Raw genomic sequence first — 15671 nt, forward strand, 5'->3', positions numbered from 1 at the left:
ATGAGGCGCCACATTGTGATTTTGTTTACATGGTACCTATCTTTGGTGGTTGAACCCAGAGGTCGACCAGATCAATGTCACAGGCCACTGCTAAAAATATTCTATTCCTCAAACATTAAACACATTACTCAAAACAGCTGTTCTGCACTGCGTTTCTCGCTGTAAGTTTCTGAGAATACCCATTCTCAATTTTAAGGCAATGCTTGAATCATGCAGCGGCCTTACGTGAGAAAAATATGAGGGGAACAGAGACTTCATATTAAGACAAATACTTATATGGAAAAATTTATTTTGTTTCTAGAATAATTCTTTGATCAGAATTAACACACAAAAAATCAAGTTTAACATGAAATAAGTTCAACAGAAGTCAGACACAAGGCTGAATTTCTACAATTGTTGGTTCTCATAATTTACAATATAGAAAATTAAGTGAGAAATAATTAGGTAGAAAATTACGTTTCAGTAAACGATGGTAAATCTTTCAAGAGCTTGACAAGAGGATACAGGAGTATTCATTATATTTATCATGAAGAAACTGTTGGCGGAGAGAGTTTAACTTAATCTAATATGCAAGTCAATTTTTAGTCATGAAATCAAACAGAACTTCTAATTTTTAACATTTTTTTTAAAAAAAAAACAACTCACATATAAAAATAAAACACACATCTCTCATATTAAAGTTAACAATAAAAACAGAGAGAATTCATAAACAGAAATATTATTAAAAAAGTAAGCAAAATAAAAAAATAAAAATGTGATCGAAGGAAAAGGAGTTAGTGACAGTTTAGTAATCTGCGCTACCCGGAAGGAACTTAAGCAAACATACACTAGCTTAAAGCTCTGTCGGGAAAGTTTTACGTCATCTGCCTTGACTTCTGAAAAAATTTATTCCGACCAGAACTCAAATTAAAAAACTCAGAGCTCAAAAACCACTTGATAGTAGATATAAACTATCAAGACTGTCCAAATAAATTCATGCCGAGCATCTCTACTTGGGCTGAGGATAAAATCAGCATTCGAATAAATATTTTAATTTTTTGACTTTTCTATTTTTTGTTTTTGGAGATTTGAATATTGATACAAGTTGTAAAGAGCACAAAATTTAAACGGATTTTTTTTTAATTTTCTTGCAAAATGTATCTATCGACAGCGTAAGTCCGCAAGCACACATCTCGTTTGCAGTGTCTAAAAATCTCCGCCTCTATGTTATTTTATTTGAAAGAGAACAAATTGACATCATTCCTTGAAGTTTATGCAGAATTTTCTTTGCACAGAGAAGAAAAATCACGGCAGTTTCAAAGAATTGCCGTTGAGTAGTTTTCCGTTTAAAAAATGAAGTATGACAAAAAGTCTGCGACGTCGCAAACCGAGTTATGTGATTGCCGACTTACAGCGTCAATATTCTTAGTAGATCGGGAATCAGGATGGACAAAATTAATTGTGTAAGAATAATAGAAAAGATTGCACAGCTCTGAGACTCGTTAGACAGGGTACCTTGAACCAGTCTATCCCTATTAAGCAGCAAAAAACGACTAAAATGGGCCAGTATTTCTAGTTACTTTTTTGGTCCCAGTGCATCCTGGACAGATTGTACCGTTGCCCTGTTGCCATTCTCGTAGGCAACGATTGTACCAATCGCTTACCGACAGGGAGCAATCTGAACAACACAAATGTTCACAAGTTGAAATAACTTATGCTGCTGATGCATTTGGTGCAAGTCATAGTCACCATATCTGACACTTAACTAATTGAAATTAACCTTAAAAGTAGGGTTTGCTCTCTTATTTATTTTATTTGTACTCTCTTTACAATTTTAGACTAAGTGTTAATTGTCGATAGAGCCATTGATTGTTGTTATCGTCATTGTCAAGTTAAGAGTGTCATGCACAGAACTCAGCTGTAAAGCAGGGCTCTCTGGCAATAAAGAAGAGTCACAATTCAATAGTCAGCAGGAAAAAATCCACCTCCATTCCACATTTTTCAGCATGAGAGCGTTGTGTTTAAAACAAAAAATAAAAAACTGAAGCAATTTTCCGATTCTACATTTTCAGGTTGTGTAATTTATGGCAAGATGCAACTACAGTTATACCCCAATTATCATACATGGCAACAAAACATTATTGAAAGTATTCATGAATAACGAATAAACTTAGGTTTCAGGACATGACAACGTTAAGTTCAGGAGACAGTCCGACATTGCTGTAGAAAGAAAATTAGATTCACAAAAACAGAAAGAATCACGTCATTTTCTGTCAGTAAAGTGAGTTTTCGTTTTTTTCAAATGCATATTTTACGTTGTTCATGTTGCTTTGATTGACTTTCATCGTATCCAGTTTTTCTCTCACCACAGATAGATAGATGATTGGGGTAATACTGTACACTGAAAATAAGTGAGTTTTTGTATAATTAATTGTCTCAAAAAAAACTGAAAAATGTAAAATAAAGTGACACTATTCTTCCTGAGCATGGCAGATTTACACATAATCTTACAACAGATTTTGATCTGAACGAAAAGTGAAAGTAAAATTTAAATATATCTATAGATTAACACTTAAATTTAATCACATATCCTAACACTAAAAATGATCAACTCTTCACTTGAAAGGAAGAGATATTTTCATAATTGCAAGAAAAGCTTTCATTAGGTAGCACCTTTCTGTACATTTAATAATCACATGAATATCAATTAATTCTGAATGGGGCCCTTTACAGCCTTTTACTATCCAGACAAATGTTTACGAAGATATTGTAACTAGGTTCACTAGCTTTGTAGAGCTTGACTTAAAATAGGAAATAGTTCTGCTTTGGTTGGGACATTTATAGAAGAACTGGATAAAAAGCTGACATTTTATCCTCTCCTGCAAGAGGGAATGTTCCTCGATGCACTGTTTTAGCATATCATACTTACATTTTATTAGTTTATAGGAAAACAGCGGGTTATGCCTGAAATTTCCAATGATTTTTCAGTAAACATGTAAGAGAAGACATGATTCTTCCATGAAAAAATAAAATGTTTGTAGAAATACTGAAATAGTGCAGGTAAGATATGTTCCTATGTGCAGGAAATGACAATAAGACCAATGAGAAAATTCTGAGTCCTTGCTTTAAACAATTTACTTGGCATTTTTGGAAATTAGAGGGATCAGCAGCGTGAAATTTTACCATTCAAATGATAAACTATCAAATACAACATAATTTCGGCTAGGTTTAGCATTTGATACAAATAGAGGAGAATTTTTAGCAAAAAAATTGCCTTTATTTTGCGAAGATTCCCAAACAATAATTTCAGGCACGACCTCACTACGAAACGCAAGTAAGCTTGGCTTTTACAAATTATAAAAAAAAAACCCTTTTGTTTACAGAGTAAGGAACTTCAAAAACCTAAAATAACAACAAAAGAATCATGTTGGTTCTTGCATTTCAAGGACAGTGGACTCATAGACAAAGAGAAAATACAGCGATCTTACTGGCTGAAATGTATGGTTGTTACAAACTAAGGAAGGAAATTATGGACAAACGATAGAGTTTCTCATGGGTTGCTGTTAGTTAGTCTATTACTTGCCTCTTTTGTCCATAGCAACCACTTGCTTCCTCTAACATGATCACTCCATTTTCTCTTTGTCTCTTTTGTCTATCAATTTCTATAATCACCCTTCCTGCTTCCTAACCCAGACAAATTCCGAGGCTTTTTCAACAAACAGTCTGCTCACAAGTGTCAAAGAGAAGAAGTAATTTTGAAACTCAATTTTAAGTTAAACATCTCAGCTATCACTTTCCTTTTCCAGAGTTAAAATTTACGAAAATCTTTGCTCAAGCTGTTTTTAAAAAGGATAAGGAAAATTTCCAGTCTTTTTTAATGAAATTCCCTGTCATTTTCGCACTGACTGTTTTCTAATGTTTTCTCGATTTGACAGCCCTGTAGGTACTCTGCGTGCCAAGGAGAGCAGGAAAGCTGAAGACCAAACTAAATATTTACTGACGACGTCTATAAATGAAGTGACCCACTAAGGTGTTAGAGAAAAATTAAGGAAGCAGGAAATGATTTCCGCAACCCCCTAATGACCCCAAAGATAGAGTGATTTTGTAAAAAAAAAATGCAAATTTATTGATGGCTGTCATAGAGGAGAGGAAATTTACCAAGAAAGAGATTTTTGAAAAAAAAAAAAAAAAAAAAAAAAACATGGCTCTGCATGCACCATAATGGACTGCACATTGCTTTTTAAATTTCCTCCAAAGACGAATCCTTTCTACTTGATGATATGCAGCTGTTTTTCAAGAGCCAGAATAGCTACAAATGGCCTGTTAAAACTTAGCTTCCTGTGTATAAAATTTAATAGCAGAATATAAATAGTGAACCTCGTCCCTATTTGGCAAGAATACTTTGCAAGAAGACATTGATTCCTGATAAGAAAAAATATGAATTGAAAATATAGAGAGCCAGAAAAGGTTGAAAAATTGGATATAAAATGATTACCACTGAGGCTGTACTTTTACAAATTCAATGTTAAAATTCCAACTTTTAACCAATTAAGGTAACAATAACACAGAAAAGTAATCATAGAAAAGCTGCACTTCTTTTAGTGCTTGATGGTAATGAATTCATTCTACGCCAATCATAAATTGGTAGCTTCCCTTTGTTGAAAAGGTTTGAAAGTACTGGTTATCATTGTTCTTCTTATTCGTCCTTCTTCGACCATTAATTTTGAATGTAGTCACCACTTTAATTTTAAAGTTTGCATGACTAAGCTTTTTCTGATTGTTCAAACAATAGAGAGGTGAAGGCAAAAATTAAGAAGACGATGCCACCAATTATTGTAACTGAAACAAAGAAAGCAGAGATTAGTTTCTAATTGAACAAGATCAAATTATAGTGTGATCATTTGAGCATTGAGAAGCATATAGGGAGAAGGAACACCTAAAAATGGAGAACTGTCCGAAATCATTGCCGTTTAAAAATTGCAGTTGGGAAATCGAAATTATAAGAAGAAGCTATTTGAAATTTAAACTGCCATGTTTAGAATAAAAGTTGCCCGATTATTATGTAACTGTGCACCTTCAATTGGCATCTTTATTAACACTTCTATTAAACTGATAGCAACATTATTCTTAAAAAAAAGAGATAAAATTTCGCGTACTCACTTGCGCTATTTAACAATTTTATGGGACGTGTTTCGGGGTCGAGCGCTACACGTCCTATAATATTGTTAAATAGCGCAAGTGAGTATGCGAAATTTTATCTCTTTTTTACAATATTGTCTTGTGACTGTCCCCTACAAAAGTTTCTATTATTCTTCAATATGAGTTTTCAGTAAAAATCTGAGGATATATTTTTTTGCCGACTCAACAAAAAAATTCGTTCCATTGAAACAATTTCTTTCTTGGACTGAGATTCTTCTTTCCATGGATAGCTACATATCAAAAACTGAAGTCTAAAAATATGTGCGTACGATGGCACCGTTGCTCATCTCTACTCATGTCTTACTTTTTTGCGCAGTAACCAAACAACAAATTTTCTTACGATTTCCTGTGAATTTTCTTCACTTATTCTCAAGAAAATCACATGAAATTGTTAAAGAAAAATTCTGATTAGTTTTCGTTAAAAAAATAAAACAGTATCAAAGATTTTGAAACGAAATATTGGAGATACGCATTTTTTGCACTCAACCGTCAATATTCATTCAGATTTCATCGCAGAAAATTTATGAAAATGAAAACTTAGGCTATGACAGGCTCCATGATGCATTTAATATTAAGAATATACAATCATTTTACAATCATTATACTACATTTTATTACAATAAAATGAAGTAGCATGATTGCTACAATGAGTGTAGAGAGATCTATGCTGCTGTGCTGTGGAAGACTGCCGAATGAGCCTTCAGACGTTGCCAAACCTCATTCCACAAATCTCTAATTTGATGTAAAATTTGTGGATATTTTTCCTCCAAATTTTCAGAGATATTCGTTTATAATTACATCTATATTTTCTGAAAGTTTCAATGAAAAATATGCCTAAGTATCCTCAAAAATAAGTATTTCCTGGGGGTCAATTTGGCAACATTCGAATATTCATACAGCAGTTTTCTTTAGAACGATAGTGTAGTTCTTGTATTGGACAGCAGCTCAACAAGAAAAATTGAGTGATGATTACCTGTTCTGACAGATATTCTTTGAGCTATGAATCTACCTCCTACTACAGCTATACCCGTACATATTGAGTGACCAAATATTCCACCCGCAGTGACTCCATAAGGATCCTAAAAAGCAGAGTAACCATATTGCATTAAACTTTGAAACGAATTACAGGAATTAACGTCGGTTAAATATAGGTAGAGAACTTTCATCCCGAAAGAAAACTCTTCTTTCGGGCAGAATGAAAAAAGCTCACAGTTGCAGAAAAATAAAATTCTATTAAGATTAAGTATGAAAAAAATATTTTTAAGATCAATTATTGATTCAGTGCCCAATAAATTATTTCTGCAGTTTGTAGCTATCTCTATAAAAATTAATTGATGGCTTAAGTAAAAAAATGCATATCTTCATTGCAACTTTTGAAAATCTCCGATAATGTATTGGTTTTTTAAAAAGGAAACTAGTTATTTTAAAAATTATGGAGGAAGAGAAAAGAATTCTCAGAAAATTTCAAGAAAACTCAAGAATGACTTTTGGTTGAAAAAATAAAAACAAAAGGAGTGATTTGTGATATTGCAATTGCAGATACGCATTTCTTTTCTTAAGCCAACAAAACATAGAAGAAAAACAAGGTAGAGAAATGCGGCACGCATTTCTCCACCATTTTTTTTCTTTTATTCTTCCCCCCCCTTTTTCCCTTTTTTTCAAAGAATAAAAAAGTTTGAGAACATCGCAAAACCTTTAAATACAAGTCCTTTCAAATTTGGAGGGTATATTTTCACTAAAATTCAACGAGAACATGTTAGTGACAGAGGAAAACGAGGAATTTTAATTTATTTGCTCTTTAAAGGAAAAAACTACCTTGACATACATGAGGGGGGGGGGGGGGCAGCCGGCTAATTGTTGAAATTTATAGACAAAGCTACATACAAAGATGACATGAGAAAATATGGAGCTATCGCTATCCTATTTGTTGAAATGGGTACTTCTCATCGACAACAGGGGTAAATGATGGACTAACTATAGGGTTCTCGTAGGTTGCCGTTAGTTAGTCTAATACCTAGGTACCTCCTTTGTCCATTGCAACCACCTGCTTACACCAAAACTTCTGTGCTAAGGAAAAACGTTGTATGAGCCTTCAGACATTACAACATTTTTTTCGATAAAATAGTAATTTTCAAGGAAACTTCCTTCTGGATATTTTTCTTCTAATTTTTCAGAGAAAATCATTCGAAATTTGATCTAATTGATGTGAAAATTTCAAGGAAAAACACTCATGACTTTCCTCCAAAATTACAGTTTTGTAAGGGAAAATTTGGCAACTCCTGGAGGCTCATACGGCGTTTTTCTTTAGCACGGTAGAATAGGATCCCTCCATATCCTTTTCGTCTTCTTTATTTATCACTTTGTCTACCAATTTCAACAAACAGCCCGCAGTAAAGCGCGAAGAGAGAAAAACTTACCTCAGTAGCGGCAAGAACTATTGTCGTCAGCTGAGAACGGTCACCCCACTCAGCGAGAAATGTTAATGTAAAAGCTTGAACTACTATTCTGGATAAAAGTTTAATTGTTGGGGCAGGAATTTTGGTTGTACCGCTCCCTGACTCAACATCGGGCGCCAATGCTTCTCGTTCAAACTTTAAACAAAAGACATTTCTATTAGTAAAAATGTGTGCCGTTGACCAAAAATATTTCGGGCTTCACTATTGCATAGGATTTTCGAATTGAAATCAATCCTTCTTCGAATCGTTACCAACTATGAAGTCGGAGAATAGAGAAGACAGGGTGGGCACAGATACTGCTAAAAAAGGTCCAAATTCATGCATTACACCTCTGTTGCAGTGTTCCCATTCCATGTCCGTTAAAAGTTCCAAGGTTCGGAACTTATTTGTTCCAATTTCTCCACGACATGACGGTCAAAAGTTCCGGAATTCTTTTAACATTTTTTCAAAAGTTCCGAGAAAGTTCCGGAAAATGCAAAAGATCCGGAACATTTCGGGAATCTCAAAAGTGCCGGAAAAATTCAGGGAAATCTCAAAAGTTCCGAACTTCGGTACTAGTTCCGGGAAATGGGTTTACTGGACTGTTGTTCCCTCTGAAATTTCTTGTGAAAGAAGGGAGAGAGAGGGAGTGTTGATAGTTAAGAGAGCCATTAAAAACCTATCGAAATCAATTGAGACGCAACCAGCAGAACTTTCCCAAAATATCATCAGAAAATGTCTGCCGTAAAATTTAGGTCTACGTATCAGGAAGACTAATAACAGCCGTGATTTACGCTTGCTGAAATATTAGTGCTCTAGAAAAATATGTAGGATTATATGTCAGTAAGCATTATTTCGTCATTCGGAAAACACGAGCTAATAACCTGTTAAAATGGATTTTAGTGCGGTTCTACTTTGAGTCCACACTATCTTCGGAAGCATTTGTACAATTTATTATTAAAGACTGAAAGTGAAACTAGTAAATTTTACGAATAAAATTTTAAAAAATTTGCTCACTGACTAGGACTAAAGTTTATTTATTGGATTTGGAGCACATTTAGGTTGGAACCTGGTGTGCTCAGAAACACGTTCCAATCAATTCAATTTAAGTGAAAGTAAGTAAGCAAAATTTTTAAAATTTTATTAGATTTTAACTTATTCTGACCCCGTTTATGATTTTCTAGTAAAATGTACACAAAAATAACGATCAATATCAGTATGAATAATATCAATTTGTAAAGTGATTTTAATGAGATAGAAGGACTGGGCTAGGAAGCTATGAGGCTTACGAGAAATTGATGTTTTTCATTTTCGCTGAATGAAAATATCAGGACTTTTGATATCATTACAGAAGATAAATGGAAAAGAAAAAGTTGACATAATATTGTTTCATAACCTGTGGCTGCAAGAAGCATTTATTGGACAGTCCAAAATGCAAGAAATTTTGAATACCAAGTCACATTTTAATCTTTTAAACTAAGTATATAAAAAGCGAATTGGCGTAGCAAAAAGGGAGAAGAATACATCAAAGAACCATCTACAAGAGTATCCCAATTTAAGAACTGCTAACTTCGTATTGAAATTCTGAAGATGTTGGGAAGAATTGAGTCATGCACAGGGCAATAAAAAATTAGCATTCGAAATTGGATTTTATCTGAAGAAAGAAGAGGTGGGAAAAAACTGTACGGTTGTTACCTGTATCACTGAAATAATCAGGATTTCAGAGAAAAAAGGCTTGCAGACCAAAAGAAACTCTGATTAGTGAATTAATGACAGATAAAAAAATAAAAATAAAAGGAAACGGCAACAAAATCAATTTTAAACAAATAAATAAATGAATAAACGCATCGGATGCCTTGCAAAGATATTAGTAATAAATTCAAACCTCTTACCTGAGGCACACTAGAAGATTTATGTTTAACTCCAATTGGTTCTGAACTAATGATTTTTTCGGAGTTTATCGATAAACTACCTTCTTTTACATCTGGCACCACTGTTGGAGGATCCTCCGGACTCACCCCCACAACTGAACTACTAGATCCCCATTTACTTTTCTTCCGAACCTTCTCCTCAGCGAGCTACAGTAACAGACAACCCCTGATATTACAAACATGTTCTAACCTAATTTGAACCTTCTCCTATTTGTTCAGCAGCTGACGGGAAATTTCGTGCATATTTCAAGACAGAGTGTCTACCAGTTATAAAAAACCAAAATTGGGAACTTTCGGGGGCTTTTAGGGGTGTTTTTCAAGAAAATCGGGGACTTTTTTCCCCGAAATAGTAAGAGAAAGGGAGCTAGTTAGAGCGTTAAAAGGCGTATCTTTACGACTAATTTTAAGAGTCATGTTGAACCGATGAAAACATACGAAAAACCAAGCAACACTTCAGTTTTTTTTCCTGGTTATACCGCGCCGCCGCGGCTGGCGGGAAAATTTGAAAAGGCCGGTGTTTAGGATAATTTTTGTCTTTTTTTGGGGACCTGAACAAGAAAATTGGGGACTTTCGGGATATCGGAGACACCCTTCCGAAATCGGGATAATCAAGGACACTGGGTCCTTTGGGGGACCGGTACACACCCTGCTTATTTGCGACCTTGAGCTTTCGTTTAACTACCGCAGTTGCCTGCTCGCCGGAGAAACAATGCGTACTTGCAATATCTTCTTGAGAAATTTGCCACTTGATAAGTGACGGCTTCGTGCTAGAGTACGGACAAGTCGAAGTATGGAGCTCTTAGAGCCCAAAAGGTCAGTAAACTTTCTAACACGAAAAATGCCATTGCCAATCTTCAGATTCCAATATCAAACCCAGATGGCCGAGCATGTTCATAAATGAGTGTTCTTCTACAAATGAGTAAATTTATGCAATACGCGTTAATAAATTATTCTGGATAATTTGAATTCATAGGTTAGCTGCCCTTTTGGGCCCTAAAAGCTCCATGACCTAACTTCAAAATTACCGACCAGCCCGTACTCTCCCTATACAGGTACTTTACCTAAGACTATAGCTACAAATTTTCTTGCAGAGGTTTCCATGGTGTCTAGAATGGCTCTTTCCTTGATTTTCCCTGATTATTAGCTGATTCCCTGATGAGAAACCGAAATTTTCTCCACATTCCCCTGATTTTCTTAGGGAGGACCGTATGACTCTCCAAAGTTCTGGATATGGATATAGATTTTTTTTCATTATTCAGCCAATTTTTGGGCGCACACTTAAATTTCTAATTCCAAAATCCTTCCTTAAGTTTACATTATCTGGTCAAGAAAAGCTCCTCTATTATTCAGACGATTTGAGGATTCAAATATGTCATTCGAGAGGTCAATAATGGCGGTTCGGGTGCAATAACAGACTCAAAGCAGTAGAAGAGGAGATGCCCAGTTTCTGGCCCGAATTCCCTGATTTTTCCCTGATTTTCCCTGAGATTTTTCATTTTCTCAGGAATACTGGTTATGTACGGTTTTTCCCGGTCCTAGACACCATGTCTTGTGCCGATGCTATCTGTTGTGACTCTTCCTTCGGAAGCTCGTAGTAAGTGAATCGTTCTTTTTAGGAAGGATATCTACAACGTTAACTTGTAGGGTATATGTATAAACTTCGATTTACTTAGAGAATTATTAAAGTTGTAAAAATATACTTGATAAGAGACAGATTGCTGATAATTTACTGAAAATGATAAAAACGCAGGGGGAAAGGCTATACAGTTCGTTTTATCTAGGAAGTTCTTGTAGCTGAAGAAGGGTTGTAGACTGTAGACAAAGAGGACAGAGAGAATAAGGCGAGACATGACCGGTCCCTGAACAGCTCTGAAATAAGAGAAGGTTCAGCCGTGATGAAACTGCAGGGTGTCCACAGACTAGGCGGGTAAAAGTTCCCTGAATTTACCAGGTTTTCCCTGGCGAAAATAATCATAATTCCCTGACATTTTACGTCGACGATGTAGATCTGAAAATAAAATTTCTTGTCGGTAATTTCACTGCAAATGACAGAAACAGGTGAATCTATTTTCTTCGGGCATTCGCCTTATTACAAATTATTTCTCTACTCACTATTCATAGTGTTACTCACATGACTGAGCTACAATTTGATTATATGGGCAGTGCTTATGTTTTTTTAGCAGATTTCAAATTTGAATTTTTTCAAATTTCGATCTTTTCGTAAAATTCCCTGGCCATTATCGGTTTTCCAGACCTGTAGACACCCTGTAAAAGCCTTCATCAAAGTAAGTAAAATTCAAAGACGATTGAAGGAGCGATATTTGACTAAACTTTCCTCTCAGTAATGATGCGTATAGAAACTCATCGAGTGTATTGCCTTCCAATGAATGAAATACGGTTTAAAGTTTTCACAAGTAATTAATTCGGTGTTGTTTTTGAAAGCTTAAATTTTCCTGCTGAGTAAAATGTTCTCAATTTTAATGAGTTTTAAGCAGAACAAAGAGAAAGAGAAGTACAAAGTAAGAAGAGGGGATGGAAACACAACCTTTCACAGGAAAAAGACCTTTCCGGTAACTACTGTAGCATCAAGTATAAATATGTTTTCGATATCATTTTCAAGTATCAACTAGACCGCGGCGATTTCGCAAGTTGGCAACACTGTGTTTCCACCATTTAAATCCATTAAAAACATCGATTTAGGTGAGGCAAGCTGTCTCACCAAGAATCGATAGTTTTACATACATTTAAATGCAGGAAAACCACTGTTGCCAAATTTCAAGAATCGCCACTGCAATTAGACAGATTCAACAGGAATCAGCCTAAGGCGTTTCACAATGCCTTCTTTTCTATGAATTTTTATTTTTTTAAACAGAAAACTAAAACACTTAATGCTTATCACATTCTTGTGGATTTACTCTATATTATAAATGGTACCCAAGGCACAAAAGTCAAATTTCAGAGTTGCTTAAAAATCTGTTCAAAAAATAAAACAATAGCGAAAATTAGGCAATGTCAGATGTGGTTGCTTTTGGGCATTAGCTTAAATAAACTGATTTCTCAATCAAATCGACACGATTTGAAACTGATAAGGGTTGCTCGAAACCTCAACCGTATCAATCCATGCGTTTCCATTTTCCCGCAGAGCAAAATGTGATCCAACATCTTAGCTCTATAATTAAGGGAAATTAAGGGAAATTAAGGGAATTCAATGGAAATTAAGGGAATTAAGGGAGCTCTTCTCTCTTCATAAATGGATCAGAATCGGTAATATTCCGGAAGAAACTCAGTACACCTGAACCAGTCAACGTTTTTCGGGCGGTGACATGCGTCAGAAGAGCTGAATCCATTCTTAACCAAATCTTTCTTTCCGTTAATATCTTTCAGTATAGCTTTGGACATGTTCACTTCATCAACTAATGCAGGGTTTCGTCCATGTTCATATTTTCGGTCGGGTTCATCTCTTATCCGTTTGCAATTTCTTTCTTTAATGACTGAACTTGCAATGCGTCTGTTGCACGCAAAAATAGTGTATTTTTCCGTCGGAAACTACACTAAAAACCGCACTGGTAAAAAAAAACCTCTTGGACCAATGCCGCGTTGCATTGACTTAAAAGTGCAGTTTCTTGTCGCCGGATTTAAGAGTCTTGAATTCTTGTTTCAAGAGGATTTTGCATTGATTCAATTCAAACGTGAATTGAATCAATGCAAAATCCGCTTGAAACAAGAGTTCAAGACTCTTGAATCCGGCGACAAGAAACTGCACTCTTGAACCAAGAGGTTTTTTTTTACCAGTGCGTTGTGTGAAAAGACTTATGGAAGGTAGAATGACACAAAAATCACGATGGTCACATTGAAAAAGTCTGAAGTCCACTCCTTATGGCGCAATATGCGTGCTTTGAAACGCGCTTTTTTCAAATTTTCCTTGCCTGGGGGCAGTTTTCTGGTCAGCAGAAACGAGCAAACCGCAACTTTAGGTTGCCTCGATGGTTGCCGATTCGTTGTTGTTGTTGCTGTTGTTGTTCTTCATTTGTTTTGTTTACATGCGAAACATGATCTTTAATAGTCATGGTCTGTGCCCACGCACACCATCTCTCTATTTAATCGATGTGCGGGTTGTGGTGATAAATATTTTGTTTAGAATTGCCAGTTTGACCGCCAGTGTTTGGCTCGATAGACAAAACAACTCAAAGAGGGCACGCTGACTTTAGCAGCCCTTAATACAAAAGCGGATGGAAACCAGAATCGAAGAAATACATAACCTTCATGCAAAATGGGAAAAATGTTGAAGCAAAAGTCACTGATGCTTGGATGGATTTAATCGAAATGAACCTATCTGTATTTTACATCGCCTGATATTCGCTCAAGTTTCACTTGCCTGAAAGCGAACTTAGCTACTAGATAACTTTAAACTTCATGTGAATTTACCCTAGAATACGAAGAACATTCTCACGAGATTTCAAATTTCAGTGTTGATGAGTTTTTTAAGGAATAAAACATCGGAGAAAAAATGTGAAATGCAGATAGGCTAGTTCCAGTTAAATCCATCAAACTCAACAGAAAACAAGAAAATTGATTGGAGAGATTAAATGGGTTTTCATGCTCTTTTCATTTTCAAGAGTAGTGTCCCGATGAACCAAAATATTGTCAAGCATCGATACAGAGTACAAAAAACCTCACAGAAAAAGACAGCTTTAAAAAACCCAAAACCATAAAATACATAAGAAATTAAACCTTAAAAAAAAATAATAATTTACAAGTTGTATTGTTTGTAAGTCTCCTTATGAACAAACAGGAATACTTAGCAGCATTTGCTCGAACGAAAGAGTCTTAATTGGACCGCCTTAAGCAGAAAGGGACCAAACCACACAAGCTATTGCCAAATTTAACTGGGCGATTGAATTTTTAACAAGAGAACGTTTTTGCGGAATCTTTTGAAAATTTTACGGAATTTGCTTCGTGCTATGCAGAAAATACACTGAAATTTGTACCAAAATCAGCACGACAGTTTACATGTAAAAAATTAAATTGCCCGGTTAAATTTGGCAACAGCTGATGTGGCTTAGCTCCTTTCTGCTTAACGTGGTCCAATTGGACGTATTTATGTTAAAAGGAACTATGTGCATAGAGTTTGTATGAGAGATAGTTCCTTTTGGCAAAAATACATTCAATTATGACCTATTTTCTCGTGGATTAAATCTCACAACAGTTCGAATATCTAAACAAGTTTATAATTACAACGTAGAGCCTGAATCAAGAACTTTTTCAGGGATTAAAACAAAAAGTAAACTACAACAAGATTACCAACCCCTCTCACGGAGAAAAAAAACTTCGTGCGTGGGACCCGAAGTTTAGGTAATATGGATCTCTGAAGTTTTTGGATTGAGCATCTGAACGCTTTAGGTCCAGCTGCTGAGGTTTGGATCACACATCTGAAACTTCAGTTCTTACATCTTAAGTACTTCGGTTCTCACATCTGAAGTACTTCAGATGTAAGAATTGAAGTTTCAGATGTGTGATCCGGACCTCGACAGCTAGACCTGAAGTGTTCAGATGCTCAATCCGAAAACTTCAGAGATCCATATGACCTAAACTTCGGGTCTCACGCACGAGTTTTTTTCCTCCGTGTATCAAGGAGTTTATGTTACTTCTTTAAGGTGATTCTAAATGATCTTAGCTCTTTTTCGGCTTCAGGCAAAACATCAGAGTAGAAACGAAGCGATGCTCATAGGAAGAGTCTTTATGTACTGGATTTCGAAGTATAAAAAAGGTGGGATTACGAAATAAAGGAGATTCTGAAAAAACTTGACCTCAAAATGCCAGCAAACATTTTGAGGTTTGAAACTGAAAGATTGGTACGACGAAGTAAAGTTCAAAGACTCTGCAAAGGGAGCTCAGTCCATGACGAATCCTTAGACCTTATGTACGCGGCTCAGGCAACCGAACTTACTTCACAGATAACCTGGTTGCGTCGGGCAGACTGAAGGGGATTGTAACGCTGGAAGTAAGTTTCCATAATTTTGGTGTGGTCTTGAAGCGTAGGAGCTGAGAGAACATTTGATCTCAAATGATATCATAAATTTTGAGGTTTGAAACGGAAAACACTTGTTGAGATTTCGAAAGATTTCTT

General features: G+C 35.6%; 1 protein-coding gene across 3 annotated transcripts in view; it reads right to left on the reverse strand.

The window, feature by feature from the left end:
- Positions 1-272: 272 nt before the first annotated feature.
- Positions 273-15671, reverse strand: part of LOC109034821 (putative divalent cation/proton antiporter TMEM165) — a 41002-nt gene continuing 25603 nt past the window's right edge. For 2 of the 3 annotated variants that reach the window (XM_019048190.2, XM_019048189.2), the window contains exons 4-7: positions 9506-9691; positions 7596-7769; positions 6152-6257; positions 273-4818 (exon numbers count right to left, since the gene is read on the reverse strand). In XM_019048190.2, coding sequence (XP_018903735.2) covers positions 4742-4818; positions 6152-6257; positions 7596-7769; positions 9506-9691 — 543 coding nt within the window. In that variant the 3' untranslated portion in view covers positions 273-4741. The remainder of the gene's footprint in view (positions 4819-6151; positions 6258-7595; positions 7770-9505; positions 9692-15671) is intronic. The other variant, XM_019048191.2, reaches the window with a different exon arrangement.

Source organism: Bemisia tabaci, chromosome 9, assembly GCF_918797505.1.
Source record: "Bemisia tabaci chromosome 9, PGI_BMITA_v3".
Classification (NCBI taxonomy): domain Eukaryota; kingdom Metazoa; phylum Arthropoda; class Insecta; order Hemiptera; family Aleyrodidae; genus Bemisia; species Bemisia tabaci.